The 21,684-nt window shown below is 31.3% G+C and overlaps 1 protein-coding gene across 4 annotated transcripts in view; it reads right to left on the reverse strand.

Moving 5' to 3' along the window:
* Nucleotides 1–3,445: 3,445 nt before the first annotated feature.
* Nucleotides 3,446–21,684, reverse strand: part of LOC139510762 (microphthalmia-associated transcription factor-like) — a 62,724-nt gene continuing 44,485 nt past the window's right edge. For 3 of the 4 annotated variants that reach the window (XM_071297292.1, XM_071297297.1, XM_071297299.1), the window contains 7 exons: nt 17,060–17,270; nt 13,224–13,457; nt 12,777–12,878; nt 12,049–12,217; nt 10,820–10,895; nt 7,168–7,315; nt 3,446–6,741 (listed from right to left, as the gene is read on the reverse strand). In XM_071297292.1, the coding sequence (XP_071153393.1) occupies nt 6,472–6,741; nt 7,168–7,315; nt 10,820–10,895; nt 12,049–12,217; nt 12,777–12,878; nt 13,224–13,457; nt 17,060–17,270 (1,210 nt within the window). In that variant the 3' untranslated portion in view covers nt 3,446–6,471. Of the gene's footprint in view, nt 6,742–7,167; nt 7,316–10,819; nt 10,896–12,048; nt 12,218–12,776; nt 12,879–13,223; nt 13,458–17,059; nt 17,271–18,277; nt 18,397–21,684 lie in introns of those variants that run through there. The other variant, XM_071297305.1, reaches the window with a different exon arrangement.

A 21,684-nucleotide genomic window follows, 5' to 3' on the forward strand; every position in this document is an offset into this window, starting at 1 on the left:
ACCTTATTGTCTAAAAACACAAACATTGAAGAATGAGATTAAAACAGTTCATTATGATTCCTGTGGAATGCTTCTGCTCCATTACTGGTACGTCTTACGGTAGATAGTTTTCAACCATGCATACGCATGGTGGAAACAAATCATCGTGTCATTTACATATGTGGTTAAACATAATCAGCAAATGTTTCTGTTTATCAAAAAAAACACTACAACTGAAATTTGGGCATTTGGAGAAAAAAGTTGTATTATTCATTTTTTTTTAGTTGGGAGTGAGTCTTGAGATTGAAAGGTTGTATAATCAGCAGAAAAAACAAACTTTAATTTGCATTTGAAAAAAATATGATATATCCGGAAGCTCAAACGGTTCGACTTTGGAAAGGCGCACTATGTTTTGACAGCTGATAAATTCTAAATTTGCTAAATTTAGCAAATCTCACAAGAAATTAAGGTAACAGTGTTTACATGTAAATTGCAGATGAGTATGATATATATAACAGCAAGTAAAACATATTCTGGTTATCTCACTGGTTGGTATCTTTTTGGGATAACTAGAGTAGAATTTCCTGCCTTTGAAATAAGGAAAAGACTGGATCACTATTACTTTAGAATGATATCATATTTGGAACGAAATGCAAACTCGATGTAAATACTAATTAACACATTATCAGCTCAATCTCAACAGACAGAGCGAAAAAAATACAGACAATTACGCTTCTTAATGAAATTATGAAGTTCAAAAATTGAAAAACAGACACGAAGTCGGTCTGGAATAAAAAATTATATGCCAAGACCAAAGTTATTTTTACTTTGTTTTCCGAGTATGCACTTGCTGGTAGCGTTATGGTTTTGTTCAAAGTGGTGTAAGGTTGACAAAAATGCTCCAGTATAATTTGAGTATACCGTTCAGTTGCAAATCTTTGTTCCATTCATATTCAGGAAGCGAACTTAACAATAAATACAATTGTTCGTCAAAGTGGACCGTCTACCAGAACGAGTGGCTGAAATCAGTTTGACTGCTATTTAAAATTAGCCAAGACATGTTGGAGAGGGGAAAGAATTTTATTGCAACAGGTTACCTACAGATCTATAAAACTGAAGAGTTGTCAGTGGTTGCAAGAATTATTTAACGTGCATTGAGCGTGGCAACCTTTACTATAAATAAAGAAAGTGGCTGCGTTTTCATACATCATTGCGCACAGCCAAACGGACGCCTTCACGTAAAGGGTCCAAGTTATTCCAAGATGAAAGTACAGATCTAAATATATATTTATAATCATATGAAAGTATAAATCTACAGATGTCATACACTTCATTGTTTGGTTCAAAGTTAAAAATGACACGTAGTTTGCTAGATAAATCCAAACAAAAATAAACATTTTGTTGTTAAATAATGGCGCCAAAGTACTAGGACATGACAACCTATCTGTGTAATGGTTTTAAAAAATTTCCCTTGACGCAAAATAAATCATGGAAACTAGAGGGTCCAAAGAGCCTGTGTCACTCACCTAAATTTAGAAAGAAGAAAACGAACATAATATTTTGATAATTAAGGATAGTCCGGCATTGTTTAAATGCCAATATAATTTCATTCTTGGTGCATTTTTTGTCGAAGGTTGACATCATCTGTAGTCTGACATTAAAAAAAAACTTCTTCTCAGAATCAGAATTAAGGCACAATCAGTATATCTTTTCAAGGATTTGTACGCTTAGGTGGGGGTTATGGCCTTTCTAATAAAGGGTTTACAAGTTCACATCATAATGAAAATTTCATGATGATGTGATCACACTTCAAAAGTTATTGTGAATCTGCTTATTCTATAGGTGGTGTGAATCAGATGTGGATACTAAGGAATTCCAAAGATCTTTTAGAGTACATACAATCTATGACTCTCTCATCTTGAGATAGTACTAAAACATTTAACTTTTCTACACTTTACACCTAGTATTTCCCTTTTCAAAACTAAAAGACAAATTGAAAGAGTTGGTATTGCTTAGTCTCATAAAAAAAGAATGGCCAACGTAGATACAAGTATCTTGTCTTCGGAAGGGATACATCCTACTTTGTAAAGAATCACTCTGATTCAAACATGAAATTCCGTGAAACTGACATTATTCAGATGCTTGATTCTTTAATTGACAACATATTTGTTACGTTTGGAGGACGTCTTTTTCAACAGACTATCGGATTCCAATGGGAACCAATTGTGCCCCTCTTCTTCCAGACTTGTTTCTTTATCTTTATGAGGCTGACTTCATACAGAAACTTCTTAGGAAGAAAGATAAGAAGTTAACAATATCATTTAACTTTACTTTCCAAAATATAGATGAGGTTGTCTAATTAAATAATTCCAAATTTGGTGACTATGTGAACACATCTATCCCATCGAACTACAACTGATAAGTTGAGTCTGCCTCATATCTTGACTTAAATTTAGAAATTGACAATGAGGGTCGGTTGAAAACAAAACTTAACGACAAAAGAGGTGATTTCAGCTTCCCAATTGTGAACTTTCCATTTCTATGTAGCAACATTCAGCAGCGCCTGCATACGTAGTATACATCTCCCAATTGATAAAATATATTGATATGATATTCCCGGGCTTGTATTTCCTATAATGATTCCCTTGATAGAGTGTTGCTGCTCACAAGACGGCTATTACACCAAGAGTTCCAAATGGTGAAATTGAAATCATCCCTTCGTAAATTTTACAGGCGCCATTATGTGTTGGTTGAGCGTTATGAAATGACTGTTTCACAGATGATATTCAATATATTCCTTATGTCGTAACTACAATGCACTTTTCTTTTCCCCACAAATGTGACCTATCAAATTTAAACTATTTACTGTGCTTGTAATAACATGTGCAACACGACGGGTGCCACATATGGAGCAGTATTTGCTTACCCTTCCGGCGCACCTGAGATCACCCCCCGTTTTTGGTTTGGTTCGTGTTGCTTAGTCCTTTGTTTTCTATGTTGTGTTTTGTGTACTATAATTTGTCTGGTTTTTGTTTTAGGCATGGCTTGTCAGTTTATTTTCAATTTATGAGTTTGACTCCCTTTGGTATCTTTCACCCCTCTTTCAATGGTAATCTACTGTCATCCAAAATTTAAACCCGATCTTTAAAATACTAACAGATACACAGATGGAAAATACATTGCCTCCTGTTATAGCTGGCAAGACATTTCCTTGAAATGTCCATTGGATAATCACTAAAACATAAAGGATGTTGCATCATATTACAAATTACCTCTCACTTTTATTAACTGGTTCACTGCATAAAAGAACTCCATTCTTAAGTGAAACTAGATTAGCTTATAAGCCATATTGAGTTCAACATGATAAGCACTTATTATATTGTGAAAAGGCCTACCTAAGAAGACATTGTAACTTTGATTAAATTCTACCAAATATTTCTACATTTGTCAACTAAATTAAAACAAGTTTTATGTTTAATCTTTTATTCCATTCAAGTAATATCAACAGTTGTAGTATAAAATCTAAAAAAATTAAGACTCTAACTCATTAACAAACAACAGGAGGTTAGAATTGATCACACCATGTATCTAATATTCACATGTTTCATCTCTATGTTATCTCTATACAATTAGCACCAGCAATTGTCTCCCTTTCATCATCTGTAAATCAAATACAAATTGTCTCCCTTTTCTTCTAATGTAAATCAATACAAATTGTCAAATGATTACATACCTTGGAATAAAACTTACATTTAAAAGAAATATTCAAATAAAACTTGACATTAAATGCAATGTTCAACTAAAATTTTACATTTAAAAGTGTTCTTCTTCTATAATATAAAACCATCAAATGAAACATGGTGGTGTCAATTCTACCCCTTTCTTTATCAATAACAGTTTTTCAATTTTTGTATAATTCAACATCATATTTACATGTAAAATACAATCATTTTGTAACAACATAAACCTTTTCCATGATAATTTGTGTCCTTTTCTAACAAATCATAATTTTGAATGAAAAAAAATTAATTGTTCCATAAAACTTTGGTTTCATATAAATGTGAAAATTATAAAATTTACATACATTCATATGAAATATTTAACATTGTAAACATTTTCACTTGTATTTTCTGTTACATTGCAGTTATTTTAATCATAATTGATGTATACAACCATTTAACTGTATCAACGAAATGCTGATAAGTAATAAAAGCTACACTTTTTGTTAATCTTTTTGTCTATGTAGATCTTTGACTCTTTCAAACTATCTAACCAATAAAATTTGTTCTGAAGTTACTCTGAGTATTTCGAGAAGATTTTGTGATAAGAGTTGCATTAACATCAATTAATAACTGAACATTTACATTCTACAACCACTCTCTGAACTCAAAGGCCATTAAATTTGAAACCATTCATCCAAACCATAATATGTCCCTTAAACGGGCACATAAAAACTAAAATACTTAAAAATTTAAAGCAAAAATACTTCTTGCTGTCCCATTGCTTTTGGTAAATACAAATTTTTAGTTTCATTTTTTTCCAAAAGTATTAATGGCCTTTTGATGAACAGTACTACAACAGATCTACTTATTCCTCTGCAAAATATATTGTGGGCAGTGAAAAGTTGAGGTTTAAATGGTTACCATGTAAAGTCCACTTGCATATAATTGAAAACAACAGAATGACTTATGATTAAATTAATAGTTTAATCTAGACAAAAGCAAACGTTTACTTTCACTAAAACCTGCTGATTTTTTTAATTCTTTAGTCCTTTTTCTGAATGATATTCATTACAGTATAAAAATCTCCCATCCGAAAAAGAAAAAAAAAATTGTCAGATGGTTAAATTTGAAGTAAGAAGTCAAACATAGATAGTTCTTTTGAACAGTATGACAATAGTTCTTTTGAACAGTATGACAACAGTAAAAGTATTGTGAACTCATACAAAATTAAAAAGAAAATTATTACAATAAAACCACAAATCATAAACATGATTAAACCTAAATAAGTTGTTGATAATTGGATATAACATACAATCATCTAAATGAAATTACTTATATATTCTCAACTGAATTGAAATTATATACAAATGGTGTCCATCTTTAGTATGATGGACATTTTGATTTTCCAATATTTGCCTCTAACCTTTTCTCACAGACCATTGACGGTACGGCTACCTTGGTTTCAACACCTACTATTATAAATGTCAAACTATATGACACAGCATTCAATTCAAACATTTTTTTTTATCAATTTAGCCTAATTATACTATATCCAGTTAAAAGCTGTCTGTTCAAATTAAGTTAAACCAATTTTAGCAATTTTTTTCAATAACTATATAGAAAGTGAAGTTTAATAGAGTTAAAGAAAACAAAAGCAGTTGATATCTTTCTGATTTCCACTACTGTAATGAAATGAAACTTTACAATCAGTTCATTTATGGCCGACACATTGATGCATCTACATAATGACATATACAATAGCAAAGTGTATTTTAATCTGGAATGACTATTATTTTGATTTGATTAACAGTACTAATATGCAGTAAATTCATATGAAACTGAATAATAAATGGTGATCAAGCTTAATACATTCAAATTTAGTTTGAATATGTTTTTATGTCTATATAGTACATGGAGATCATAACAGAAAAACCTGTTCAAAGTAGATTTTTTAACACCAGGTCCTCATTTCAAAGCAAATCTTACATTTAAAATTGATCGTAAGTCATGAACAATTCAGTATCCTTAAGATCAATTTAAGACATAAGATTTTTTGAAAAAGGCAAGATTGAGGATTAATTCATTGTGTTTAATGGTAAAACTTGTCGAAACAACCACAATCTCAAAGAGGTTCGGTCTGAACAGGTTTCACTATATTTATTTTATGTACAAATTCAGCAACAATTCAAAAATATCTGATAACAAGTAATGATGACAATAACAATCTTTGAATATTTCTGTGTAGTATTGCACTATCCCTAAGTCTATTGAATGATGACTAAATGATAAAGACTTGTCATTAGGTCATAATTTAGCACTGCCAGAAATCATCATCTATTTAACAATAATTACATCATAACAATCTGATTATATACATATTTACATCTGAACCAACTTCAAACAGTTTAAAGAAACAATGTTAACAAATTTTTACAGCCAGGATTTAATTGGGTTTTGGAAAATTCTGCATTGTAGATGTAGAGTGGTAGATACTTTACTTTACATTTTGGTAGTCGATGCTGATTTATCCTAACCATTGAAGGCACTATAGACCAACAGGTCAGCTTTATAATTCTGGGCTAGCCCAAACTATAACTTAAGTACTTCAAATACTGAAGAATAAGTAATTTTGTGTACAAGTTTTAAGACAGGTCTAAATTTAGCACTTGAAAAACACTGTACAAAAACAGAACAAATCGTAATGAGTCTACTGATTAACGATATGCTCATGTAAGAGAGCTTACACATGATCTCCAATCATATCTCCTCATCAGTTAAATAAATCACTAGCATTGTTTACAGAATTAGGACTGACTGGGTTTGATGATAACATAGGATCTCCACTAACAGGAGAACTATCATCCATATAGTCTTCAAACGATCCATGAGAGGACGTCACTATCACAGCAGGTGCTTGTTCTATTTCTTGTTCAAAGGAATGAGGTTGGAAGGCATTTTGTGCTGACAAGTTGGCTAATTGATCTATATCATCCTTCATACCACTTGTCATTCCATTGGCGTTTAATACTAACTCAAGTTGCTGAAATAAAAATATAATTATTAACTAGAGTTTCTTCTCTTGGACCTAACCAAAGAATTGTATCACAAAAAAATTAAACAGTAACTACTCCACTCTGTAAGTTTTTGGTGGTTTTTTTTATAAATTTTTAAAAGGGACATTTACCTTTTTTTTTTAAATTAGGAAATGGACAATAAAAGTTCTAAACCACCACTTCTGTTGAAAAAAAAATCAAATTCTTAATTTCCTAATCAGAAAGGATCCTATTATAAACGAGGGAATATAAGTATTTATGTATTGTATAGTTTATGATGCTCAAACTGTATGCATACTAGACTATTGTTGTTTCTTTTTGTTATTGTCTTAATTATGTCTTATATTGTACTATGGTTTTTGTGAGCCCATTTAATGGAAATAAACATCTTCTTCTTATAAACTTTGTATTACCTGCATCCTCAGCATCATCTTTCTGTTAGCTGATTCCATCTTCCTCTGTCTATCTTCCACATATTTCAGTCTTTCTTGGTCTCTCCTGAGTTTTCTGATGTAATCTACTGATGCTTTCAATATACTGCCCTTGTTTTGTCTCATGTCTCTGCAAAAAATAACACAGAAAATAAGTATGAGATAATACATAAACATCATTTAAAACTATACTATATCTTTATTATTCTTATCAATGCCTTTGATTGGATGCACCCAATATTATTTGATCAAACTATGGATTCATAAAATTATGCTTTTTCATACCTCAAGCTACCAGAAATTATTACACCTTTCTATGTCATAAAACTTAACTCAGTACTTGAAGGATAAAATTTGTGCCCGAAACAACAAATCCAGTGTTTTGATTGGTTGATTCCTTAGTCTGTGTACAATTATCATACATAAATTTTATGATGGCAAGGCCTGATCTTAAAAGAAGCCAATGATAAAATAATGATAGTAACCTCAAAACAGCATCACTTTTTAAAGCCATGACAATTGTGTCAACAGTAAACCAAACCAAACTTTCACAATTAGGATGTATGCTCATTTACGCTTATTAAATGTTTCTAAGACAAACATTAGAGAATTTATATCTCATTCTGAATTGAAGACATTTTTTGCAAAAAACATATTTTAAACATTAGCCGGTCTACAATTTATGACAGATCTATCAAATTACTTTTGGTTTATGACAACAGATATTATCTCCCTTAATATAACTGCAATGTAGTACACTTAGAAACATAATCCAATGAAAGAATCACATAGTTATCACTAGGACAGTGAACTTTTCATGAATCATTCTCTCAAAAACACATGTTACCATTGTTTACAAAACAACCTGTTCCTACTGTAGGACAAATAGTAAATAGGACATATAACTATTGATTTGACATATATCCTTAGACTGTTTACTAATTTTTTAGAGCTTCTGTTGCTAAGAAACTCTATTTGACCTCAATGTTTTTGTTTACAAACATATTTATGACAGCTTGGCTTCTACTGTTATTAAATACGAAATATGAATCATATATAAAAGCACTTAAAACCCAGATGAAATATATCCCAAATTTTGGCTTTACATCCATCTTACTCTCGTAAGTCTCTTTGGGCTTGATTTTTTAATATTTTATATATCAAAACTGTCCACTTCATTAAAGAGAGTCTGTAGAAGTTGAAGATTGGGGAAGGGTGTCTTTATTCCTCTATTCTTTTACTTTTAAGGCCCTATTCTTCTACTTTAGACTCTTGTTGCCCATTCTCCAATATTCTTTCTTATTCCATTATTCCTGTTCTGTAATCCCTATCCCTCCCTACCTCTAGTCTAGATTCTACATGTACATGTGCATTTCTCATATTTTAAATCTTTTCCAAAAAATGTGTATGTTAACATCTATAACTTAGAGATGCCCCTTACTTTTATTCAATTTTAATTTTAATATGCTAACCTACTAAATCAGGAAATAACAATACACACAGTTACATATTAAAACTTTGTGCAAAGATCAAGGGTTAAATAAATCAAAGTTCTCAATATAATTTGATCAAAATTTATCATTTGATTGATTAGGAAATCTTAAGTGTAAACATGATAAATAAAGTGGTGTGAGGAATTCTGCTTTGTCCTACTTTAATAAAATATCAGAAGGAAATAACCCTGAATTATTTCTTTTGCCACAAGGACTTGAGGAATTTTCATTCATCACAAGACTTCAAACATTGCTTATAATCTAGAGCTTACAATGTAAGTGTAAACAAATTAAAAATTGACAAAATGTCACCTGATTCAAGTGGCTTGTTTTTTAACCTATCTGATAGCATTATGCCATACAGAAAATGTTACAACACTTGCCTCTGTGAAGAGATTTTTTTTTTTGGCACAATAAATTTATAGTTCCTTTTTATCGTTACATTTTATGACAATTTCATCATGTTGACCACCAAGCTTTTGTGTCAGTATATATTTAAATTCTCTCACAATTACACTTTTTATGTAGCTAAATTTCCTGCTATATTTCTGGTGTAATTTTTTTTAATGATCATTTATTTTAAAATGTAAAATACATAATTGCATGATGACCATGTCACTATATAGAATGTCATTAACATTTTATCGGAGAAATTAAAGTATTTTCTCATTCACAGCAAGTCAATATTGATTTTACATGTAAACAATCTTACTAAGCTTAATACTGTGACTTCTTCAATATTTGATTTTGGGGTTTTAAAAAAACCCTGCATACAAGCTTATAAAAAATGTGAACTTCTTTGAACATCTAAATTTATGGTTCACCTGTATCCACAAAATCAGTTGGTATACCACATGATTTGATTTTTGGTGTTTTATTTTTAAAGCACCACATTTAGGCTATTTTGTGACGACCAGTTTTTATTGTTGGAAGAAGCCAGAGTGCCGGAGAAAACCACGACCTTTGATAGAAAAACTGACAATCCTAGTCAATTAAGATTGGAGTCGAACTCACAACCTCAGTGTTGACAGGCTAGTGATTACAGTAGTAGCTACTTAGACCACTTGGCCACCAAGGCCCCTCCTCTAGATGATCAGAACTAGAAATCAGGTCCAGAAATCTATACTTCAATCCATCAATAGGCCAATATAATAAGGTACATGTACAATAATGTATAGGTGTACCAAAAGATTTATATCGATAAAAATAAAATGTTGAGGGATCTTAAAACCTCTTAGTCAGTATGGCATATGATTTATAGGTGCTGAGAAAAATGCAACAGGCCAAGTAAAAACTGGAGCTGTCTGTATAGCAAGATTTAAACCACCCATACATGCATTTAATTTAATGTCTTGATATAAAGTATTGAGACAATGACATTATGTTATTTTGTCCATATTTATTTCAATATTTGTTTGACATTCCACTTCCATTTTAGCTGATATCAATGTTAGAAGGCAATCAACTTTTTTGGGGTCATAGGTCAAAGGAACAATTATGATAATCTTACTGACAGAGCACCTTCCAATAATGAATCTGTACACTGACTTAAATTAACTTAGCGTAGTTATACTGCGATCTCCTGAGAATGGTTATGAACCAAACAGAAATAAGTAGATGTGAAGGGTTAAGTTCAAGGTTGGCATGACCTGATTTTGTAATGAGAGGCATTTCTATGATGCTTCTACATACAAAGTTTTACAAATCTTAGTACTGTGGTACAAAAGTAATGCACCATAAACAAAGCAGACAATATTTGATCATAGCTTTGAAGGTCTAAGTTAAGGTCAGCATGCCCGTAGCCAGGGGGGTTCGGACATCCCCCCCCTTTGAAAAAAAAGTACTGTTAAAGTCAACAATCTGTTCGAATAGACACTGTTAAAGTTGAGTTCGTGAGTCCAAATACTCTCCCCCCTTGGAAATTCCTGGCTATGGGCCTGGTCAGTATCATATTTCTGCATACAAAATTAGAAACCAGACAAAGTAAGTCAACAGCATGCAATCTGATTCTTTTAGAAATGATCAATATTTGAGCACAATTTTTATAACCCTGATACCTTGAGTACCGTAAATGTATCAACCAGTTTATATTGGATCTCTTCAATATGCATTCTCCTTTAAACCTATAAAATGATACTTACGGATCTATAGTCTTTGGTAACAAAGTTCCTAGTTCTTTAATTCTATCATTTATATTAAACCTCCTTCGTCTTTCAACTATAAAAGAGAGAAAAAAAAGAAATAACTTAGTGAATTTATGTTATTCTGAAATCTGAATAGTCAATTTACATGAAAAAAGAAACTACTCTGAATTCAATATTTTATGTGGTGTGATAATTTACTTTGGGTTAACCACAAAAATTAGAGTTAAACAAAATACAAATTTAATATAGGGTTTTATATAGAATTTGTTAAAACCCAAAAGTCCACCACAAAAAAAATACAATTTTTCTTTCATCCTCTTAAATTTATACCCACACAATACATGAATCCACAGTATTCAAGAAGTAAGATTAAACAAAACAAGTGTGGGGTGTGTGTCTAGGCAGTAACAAAAATATTCAAGATAACTAGTTGATATCTTAATGCTCTCAACAAGTGTTTTTATATAACCTGTCAAGGTCTAAATTGCCCCAAGTCGAGAAAAATTGTGAATAAATTCAAATATCAACAATCAGCAATCAGATATGCATGGGGGCATATTAAAGAATCCTTCTTCTTAAGATATTTCATTTGGTTATAAACCACTTTAGTCTTTATTGCAATAGATTTGTCACATTAGGTTAAGGATGCACAATTTTGAAAAAACAGATTATCATATAGTGAAATTTCCTTACTTAGATGACTTCCTGTCGTACGGTTATTAAAATGAACGGATGCCTCTACTTTGTCATTCAACTGATATAACACTTATTTGAAGAGAAACTTCTATCTTTATGAAATGTAATCTTAAATATGTACACCTGGTCTAAAAATACCAAATTTGTAAATGACAAAAAAGCATTGTGGCATTAATAAAAGGGTACTGCATAAGTTATTGGAAAATAAGTAAAAGAAAATATACAGCTTTTCATAAATGTATAATTGAATTTCCTAAAATTGTGTTTTTTTTATCTATATCAACAGGAAATGTGGAAAACTGTCATTATCCTACTGACAAAATATATGTAACAACACCACCACATGATATCTTACCATATATATAGTAGTTTCAAGATTTTCCTTTTATCGCTACAAATTTTTAGAAATCTATTATTTTTTTAAGCATAACTTTGAAATTGATGCAGCGATTACCAAAAGAAATCTCATTTTAGGTGTTGTCCTTTTTTTGTCTATCTTTCTGCCACATTATGTCTTGTAAATGACTTACTTTGATTGTGATTGTCTTTCTTTTGTCTGTCTTTCTGCCACATTCTAGCTTCTTCATCTGTCATAAAATCTGGAGTTGTGGCAGGCTGAAATTTGGCAGGGCAAGAGGATGGCTGGTTAGAATTTTCTCTTGGTACTTCATATATGTCAAATAAGTTGGCATGTGGCAACTGCAATTATAATTATCATTTTTAAACAAACAAAATCTAGTACTAGGGTTGTTTCTATGATCTAGCTTTTACAAGTACCCATTGGAATCCCATATCCAATACCCCCTTCCATTATTTATAGTAGATGATAATATAGAACCCCATGAAATTGAAAGAAGACCTAGAGTAATATTCTATTTAACGGGGGGTTAAAATATTTCAAAATTTCATTGGTTTTTAAAAAGACTGCTAAATGATTTAAGTAATTCAAATTGTTTTTCAAATCGTGATGACTAATTTTCAAGGGTCCATGTCATAAGTCAAGGTTAAAATTTCAAAGCACTTTTTGTAAATAGAAATCAGAAAACTCCTTTAAAATTTGGATAAGTTTGAATCATGTGTTATATATTTTTTTTTATCTGTTTACGACCAAAAACATAGTATTTGAATCAGAGTAAGACATATTACTCAGGCTAAAATATATGAGTAACAATTAGTAATATGCATTTCAACTGCATGACTATGATATAACACACGTCAACAGGAAAAATACAATAGTGAATGTAAGTGGTCCACTTACAGTAGATGAGAGATGGTCAAGAGTTGGTTCTATAAGGCTGAGATCACTGTCCAGATGAGGATCAACGGTTTGCAAACTAATTAATTCATTAATCAGTTCCATCTGGAAAAAAACAATGAATAAAATAAGATATTTTTAAAAGATACAAGATTTCCATCTTATTTTAATTATCATAATTTAAACATGTTAAAGTCATATGAGAAGAGTTTCTATATACTAAGCTGAAGAAAAATGCATTTTTGTGGATATTGATTTTATGATTTTGTCTGCATACTTTTGAATAGAAAATTTGAAATTTGTTGACATTACTATGGAAAAGTTAAAATTCTTTGAAAAATTTAATTCTGGGTTACCCTATAGACACTAAATCCACAATCATTGGTATCCAATGATTAATAATGAATTCACAGTATAAGATAATGACGGCATCACTCAACATATACTTACATCTGCCATTTCTGAGGACATGGCTGAACTGCTAAGGTCTGCCGACAAATTACTGTCCTGGTCCAATGGGACACTACCACTGAGTGTATGTAGAGGCTCTTGTGAGTGAGTTGAGACAGGTAGAGACTGTACGGATGTAACTTTGCCATGAGGATTACTAAGGAACATATGAATTTGTCGTTTCTTGCTCTCTTGGACATGGAACTGAGTGGGGTTTTGTAACTTTGACTCGACCTGCAAAATAAATGAATTCTTAGATAAAATTATATACATATATATATATTTTTTTTACTTTACTTTTCCTGATACTGAAGTTAAATTGATTTTCTTGCTTTCAAATTTTCATGATTAAATGAAACCTTAAATCTTATAAAAATATTAGTGACAGCTGGTTCTTACCCAAGATTTCTGTAGCTTGACTTCCATAATTTTTCCATATTTACTTATTTTAGAAGCTGTCTCTACACTTGACAAAACCACAATTTTCATTGTACATGGATATATGTATTTCCATAAATACACCTCCTTTAACCAAACTGGTACAAATTATCTATTCAATGGGACACCAGTGAATAACCTCATCGAGCAGTGTGCAGTGGGACAAAAGTTCATACACAGTTAAGAGGTTGCCTTGATGTACCATTAGGAGTTTAAAACAATCAACATTTGTTAATAGTCTTTAAAATGTTGACAATATATTTCCTGATTTAAATTTCCTCCTTCCTGTTTTAACCTTTTCATCTGTAAATAATTAGACCTTATATTTGAGGTGGCCATGAGGATAGCAATATTGAATTGCTGCAAATAATGATTAACTTTTGACTTACTAGGAATATATAAATACTATATGAAAATTTATATATATTATACTGTATATCTTTCAGGGTACAATTTATTTTAAGTAACAATAGGGATCAGGCAAACAGGGACATTAAATTTTTAACCAATCAAGTGTGAAAGATGGGTATGAAAGTAAGATGCCAACTAACTGTACATGTATCTGGTGCTGCCATAGAACAAGATAAGTAAAATCAGACAAGTTCATATGAAAACAAATAAAAATTAAATATCAAGTTAGAATTTTTTCATTTTTTGTACAGAGTGAGGGGAGCTTCTAGGACTACATTTGTTCTGTAAGATTCTTCAAATTTTAAATAAAAATAAATGATTTTTTTGTTGTTCAAGATGTTGCCAGCATTGTCATGATTAGACTACCTGTTTATACACTGTATATATATATACATAAACAGAACATATTTTGGGTCTGATTTTATACATCAGACCCACAGGTAATTAAAAAAAAAAAATTTAACAGAAATTCAATGCCAAGAATTCTACACAAAAAAATAATATTTTCCTGATCTTATGTTCTTACCTTTAAGCCCATGATAACTAAAAATATTTCCCATACAAAGTGTCTTAAATTTGATGAAGGACACCACCCCCTCATTAATGATACTTGATAGTCAGGACAGTTTATCCAAGGCTAACAACCTAATTACTATACAAGTCCACACTACATAAGCCTTGACATTCAAATTACAACAGGTTAATCAAAACCTTTTATCTCCAGCCACCTTTCTTCCCATCCCTAGGTTTATGCATGTCAATCATTTTATTGGTTGCTTTTTTTGTTGTTGTTGTGGATAATTTTTACATGGGAACTTGTCTACAAACCAGATATATAAAGCCATTTAAAATCTACAGGCATTTCTGACCTTTGCAGTCATATTATTCAGGCCTTGCGGTCATAAAACTTTTGAGCACTATTTTTGTACTCAGACTCAAGAATCAACCAATCAAAATGCTGGATTTCATGTTTCGACCATGATTTTTGTGCTCCGAGCACTGAGCAAAGTTTTATGACTTCAACCCATGAAATCATGTAACTGGGTACAGTGTATAAACCATTATTTCATTTTATTTTTATTTATCTTTTTGGGGGAGGGTTGTTGCCACATATATTTGTTTATTTGCATTAGCCATGAGGAGGACTTAACTCAAAAGAAGTTATTTCAGCCTTGATATGAAGATTTCCCTGATGTATGGCTAAAAAACACTGAATATTATGAACATTTGGGTTATAGTTATTGACATGTTTTATCTCTTTTATTATCTACACTATAAATGTGTTGTGTACTAAACATTGTACTGAGTTTGCCCATTAAGGGTCTTTATTGGAAAACCAAAAGTTATCTATCTTATCTGTATAAATTTGCACTGCGACTCTTTTCACAAAAAAAATCTTATGATGAAAATTTATTGTAACCTCATTAAAACAAAACAAAGATGACGTTGGGATTTTTTGTGTTGTCATTTCAATTGAAAAATAAAATGTTTGCATTGAGAACCCCCCTTCGCACAAAAGACCAATGCATTCAGGCAAAGAGTATAGCCCAGCAAAAAAAAATCTGAGAGCAAAATTCAACACCATTTATGTGTTACTTTTATGTAGGCCTATATCTTTAAAACATTGGATTGTTCCCAAGTCTGATGATGTCAATCAGTCAAAAGCTAGAAATTTAAGGATCCATCAAAAGGAACAAATACATGTACATGTAGTTATAACATAAAACAAGAAAACAGTACTTTTGTGAAGAAAATAATCCCATAATTACCCTGTCATTGGTAAGAGGTATAACATATTATTTCCTGTAGCCTTTGTCATGGACCATAGTGTACACAGAAAGGAAATTCATATGCACTTAATACATGTAGCTTTTCTATTCATCAAAGGAGTTTTTAAATGTCACTTCTTAAAATTCACAAAAATTGGCTATAAAAAGTATTTTTGAAGGATATAAAGGATGTTAAATATAAATTATACAAGTAAAATGTATAAATATGAGTTTTTTAATAGTGTTAATAAACTTTCGAATATGGCAAGAGTTAAGTCCATTCACTTAATGCACTCATTTAACATACACAATATGAAAAGTTACCCCATGGGTATAAATATAAGCATAGCCTAGGTCTTGGTACATTTGTAATATTCCTGTTGATTTGTAGCAGAAAAAAAACCATAGTTTTGATCATTTAGTGTGACAGGTACCGTCTTTTTTCTGGGGATGAAGACTGTAAAGTACATATATGCTGACAATTTATGTCAAAAGATGGAGAATAAAAAATTTGACAACAAATTTCAGTCCTAAAACTGCTTCTGAGACTTTGACCATTTACCAAGAACTCTAAGTCTAGTGTCTTTTCCACCCTGACCCATGATATCCACCACACGTTGGTTACCATCTGATTTATTGCTTAAAATATATTGTCTGGAATAAATTTTCAGTCTATTTATAGGTACTGAGACCTTGACCTTTTACCTACTACCTCTAACATTTTAAATGCAGATGTTATTTCATCAAGTGTCATTATCAAAATTAGTTTGGTGAAGATTGGACATATCCTTCAAAAGATAACTTCTGCAAATCAAAATTTTGTATAAGCTTAGTCTTATATTTCAGTTACTGTTGTGACATTGACCTTGACCTAATTACCCTAAAAACTGAAAATTGCAATGTCTCGAGTTTTACTGTTAAAAGAGCATTGGTAAATATGAACCCCCACAAAATGACAAAAAGATCAAGACATGTCTACTATATATTTCTGATATATTTGCTACTGAACATTAAGCCATCAACAGTTAATCGAATCAAGCTAATTCAACCCCACAATAAAACATGAGTATTTCCTTTAAAATGAAAGAACTAATCCAGTGTTAAATCCTGGATGTCCTGCTTCATTAATTGTCCAATAAAATGATTGGTAACTTTGTGTACAAAACCTGTATGTTGTTGTAGGCCTAGGGTTGCTACACCTTACTGTAAAACACTTACTTTAAGTATCTGCGGTGCTACATTTAAGTCGACATTTGAGACTGATGATGAGATAGGAAACTGTATGATCTTTGGTTGTGAAGGGGGAGGTTTGTATGACTGTGACATGGACTGGTTTCTTTTCTCCTCCGCCTCAATCTGCTGTCTCTGTAACTGTAACTTCATATTGGCTCGTAGAGGCATGTTTGAGTGTTTGATATCAACTTTTGGACTGCAAAGATAACAATATTGAAATAATTTCTTACACTTTAGATAATCTTTTGAATTATTGATTTAAATATTTGGTATATGCATACATCATTGTTACTTTGTACATGACAATATATCAATAAAACATATTGTTATCTAATTCATTCAGTCTTACATATTCATGTATAGAATTAAAATATGACCCCTATGAACTTAACAAGAACAATGTCAATGAGAAATCAATACAGTGTACTGAGAAACAATATAACTAAGTATATGACATGCTGTTTCCTGTTTATTCAGTACTGTACAAACTTTCTTTTTGAAAGTGAGCAGTTCCCTGGGGAAATTTCATGTAAATTTAAAAACTACCAGCATTTCACTAGTTTGACATTGTATGTCTTATTTGTCTGAAGCGGGCCTCTCTTTGGCAGTCAGTGTGCCCCCTTATGTAAACATGTTCAACAGCATCTATGTATTGAACCATAAATGCAAGTACGAGAACAAAGTTCAATTTTAATTTTAGAATGCTATATATATTAAACCGGAAACTACATGTATCAGGGAGGAAATTCTTAATATTACATACTAAAGATAAGATGAACGATCAAAAGATATGAATCTTTTATTCCTTAAATTTCAGCATATCATATGTAATATTTATAGCAAAATATGTGAACTTTGAAGTATTATGATAGTATCACTTGATGTCAATTGAAGTATTTTATAAGGTAATGTCTTTTGCAACAATCTACAATCATGACAATAAAACAAAGAACAAGCCGAGGATGTGAAAAACTAGATATATTACCTTATAGCCGGTTATTTTCATTGAAAGAGGCGGTTATTATTTTGGCAGATTCAAAACTATTATCAATACCTTTGCATGTACAGAAATTTATTTTGGCCATTTTTTCTGTCCTCGAAAATAAGCAAAAATTTACACCCTCCAAAAATAACCCGCTATACATTATATTCAAATATATATATAAGTTCTTAATGTCAGCTGACAAAATAAGAAATGACTACCTTGTAACTGGTAACTTCATTTTGACGAGTCTTAGCCTATACTTCCCTTTTGTACGGGACTTCCAGTTGGTACAATGCATCAACTACCACAGTATTTGATAGATGAATTTATCATTTGATTACATCTAGTTACGATGTAAACAAACCTATTTTGTATTGTGATAAGATGACTTGTGACCTTTGAAAGGGCCATCTTCCAAGTGAGAAGATAAATGTGTTATCGGTTACAGAGGGCCACCATCATGTCTGCTCACGTTTCAGTGAAATCAGTGCGTTATTGATTACAGAGGGCCACTAACAAGTCTGCTCACATTTCGGTGAAATCTATCACTTTCTAATAACCCATATACTGAGCACTTTTTACTTTTTTACTATGGACATACTAAAGTTAATAAACTTTGCATAAAATCATGTTCGTTGATGCATAAAATATTCAATTTTGTTTCTAAATGTGATCAATGAAACCAGACATTCATTACCAGATAATATTTGATAAAATTTATGCAAGTCATGTATCCATTTCACATTTTAATCTCATTAGAATTAAATCCATAAATTGCTCCCATTCTGATGCATCTCACATTATAAGGATGTGCGATATATCAGAACGGGAGCATTTGAAGTATTTAATTCTAATAAGAGTGTTACCCATTTCAATATATACCTAATATTTTAAAAAAAGAAAGAAAATTTTAGGACACTGATAGATGTCAACTTTTCAAACTTCAAGGTGATGTTGTCCATCCAAGAAACATTTATGATGGATATTTGAATAAATTCCCATTTCATGTTAGGCTTAAATTAAAATATTGTTTGTTTGCCCTTTACCGACCGACCCTATCAATTCGTTCCGCCTGAAAATCTTTTATTTGTATTTACCAGCAAGATTTTATTTTATTTTATTTTTTCGTTCCTACCAAAAATCTTATATTTGTATTTCCCGCTCAAAACTTTTTTACCGGAATCCTCGGGTTTTATCTTTACGTATAAGGTCCAGTCCGTTTGGTATCACCTGAGCGTTTGACATGAACACTTTCATTTGAAGTTTCAAAGCATTTGTTTGAAATCGATGTTGAACGCTTTCTGAAATCATGATATAAAGTACGTTACTCTGTACCTTTAAACTTAAAGAGCAGGGTTCATTTACAAAAAAGTTCGTTTGATACAAAAGTATTTACGTGTGTACAAACTAATTTGTAAACGGACGTTGTATTCTATGTAGGGATGGCCTTTTGTGATCGCATATCAGAATGATTATGTTAACGATGCCGCTAAATTATTTATATCTGACATGAACCAAAAGTTACAAAACCCTGTAAAATGGAGAATATCTGGCAGTAAAATCGCCAAGTTTTCCATACAGATCATTTATAAATGTGATGCAAAATACGTGACAATTGAGTTTTAAGTCTTATAGCATTTTTATTGGAAAAAAAGGCACACACGAAATTTGTAACACTCTAGGGACTTTTTCTACTAGTAATTTATGTCTGCCCGGACATTATCTTACCAGTACAAAGTTATCTCTTATATATTTTTTTTTCAAAACTAATAGTCCCAGCGGAAAACTTATTTGCAAAAACAAAGGGACAAAAAAATGACATTATGCAGATTTTGTATCTATAAAATAAAATATTTTACCTACCTGCCTACCCATGACAAATAATATACCGAGCCAAGTTATTTTTTTGGGGAAAAAAATAAAATATTTTATCTACCTACCTACCCTGTTTCAAAACATAGGGTCGGAAAAGGGCAAACAAACAATATTTTAATTTAGGCCTTATTTTCCCTTTATTTAAGTTAAGTCAATGATGTTTAATTTTTCTTTTAAATCAATATTCAATTGAATTTAACTGCTAGGTACATTTGTATATTAATCAGGTCTCACAACATGTCTGGTATATTGTGAAATCTAAAATTATGTGTGTGTGGAGGGGGGGGGGGGATTTTAAAGGGAAAACAATTCAAAAATTGGAGATTTGACCTCCTTATAAAACATCTTTCAGGAGAAAGGGATTTAAAAAGTGGTGCTCCATAGGTTTTGACCACCAAAATTTTATAGAGCCTTCACTATTTTAGTATTTTGCAATAGAACTTATAGCATGTATAGTGAGGTCCAACAAATTCGTTTCAAGGACGACCAGAGAAAAAAAAAGATGATGAGAATTCTGAAGAAGAAACTAGTCTTTAGATTTAGTTTAGAGAGAGATTTTCTAAACTTTTAAACTTTTAGAGAAAAAGATATTGTTAGGACTCCAACCAATATCCTAAGAGTTTGCACATACATGTACAATGCATCTAGTGCATAAGATATGCTTATATTTAAATTTAGTACACAATTAACAGTATTACAATCATTATAATCTACAGTGTATACCAACAAAATATAGATAACATTATAAATCAAATTAGTGAGTATTCAAAGAACAAGTGCAATAAAATATTTCTCCCATATTGCAAATGAAAAATCACAATATGCATGATAAGACTTCCAGAAAAAAACCCATATCAGACAAGAAAACATCATGACAGTCTTTTTTTCATGCATATGCTCCATCATGTACATGTACATTTTGTACATGTATGTACATTTTGTACATGTATCACATTTTAGCTAGTCTATCATTTATTTTTTGTACCATGAATGTGTACTGTAACTTGTCCTCACATCTATCTTTTCAAAACTCTAAATGGTTTGTAACTTTGCATTGTTTAAAATTAATCGATTTTGTGCTTTGTGTTGTAAATTTATAAATAAACATGAAAAATATTGAAACTTTTCAATGAATCAAAATTTATTTACTAAAAATACATTATAAGTGGGTTTATAAGAGCCTCAGCCTTTAAGCCATCTTTATAAATAAATTTACACAACTATACCCCACATGTAAGAGAATTGATGTTGAGGCAAAGAAGGGGCATTTTTGTACTAAGGGGAACACACTTTTTTCTTGAATTCTTTCATCATTCAAGTATTAGGTTATAAGCAAATTTGTTTATTCCAACTGGTATTTACAGTTTGTTCTTATGTTGAGCTGTCACATCGGTTTTCTTGGTTAGGGAGAGGGTACAGGGCTTATACACATGTTTAAAGATGCAATATTCTGTATGTAACAGTGCCAAGCCAGGAACCTGTATTTCAAGGATTGTCATTAGCTGGATATTTATTGTAAATGTTTTTTGTTTGTTGCTGTCATAAATTATTTTTATGTTGCACATTTTTTTATGTCAGGACCTGTAATATATAGTTGACTGTATGGTATGGGTCTTGCTCATTGTTGATGGCCTTAGAGTGACCTATAATTGCTCAATGTTGATGGCCTTAGAGTGACCTATAATTGCTCAATGTTGATGGCCTTAGAGTGACCTATAATTGCTCAATGTTGAGGGTCTTAGAGTGACCT

Source organism: Mytilus edulis, chromosome 1, assembly GCF_963676685.1.
Source record: "Mytilus edulis chromosome 1, xbMytEdul2.2, whole genome shotgun sequence".
NCBI classification, from domain to species: domain Eukaryota; kingdom Metazoa; phylum Mollusca; class Bivalvia; order Mytilida; family Mytilidae; genus Mytilus; species Mytilus edulis.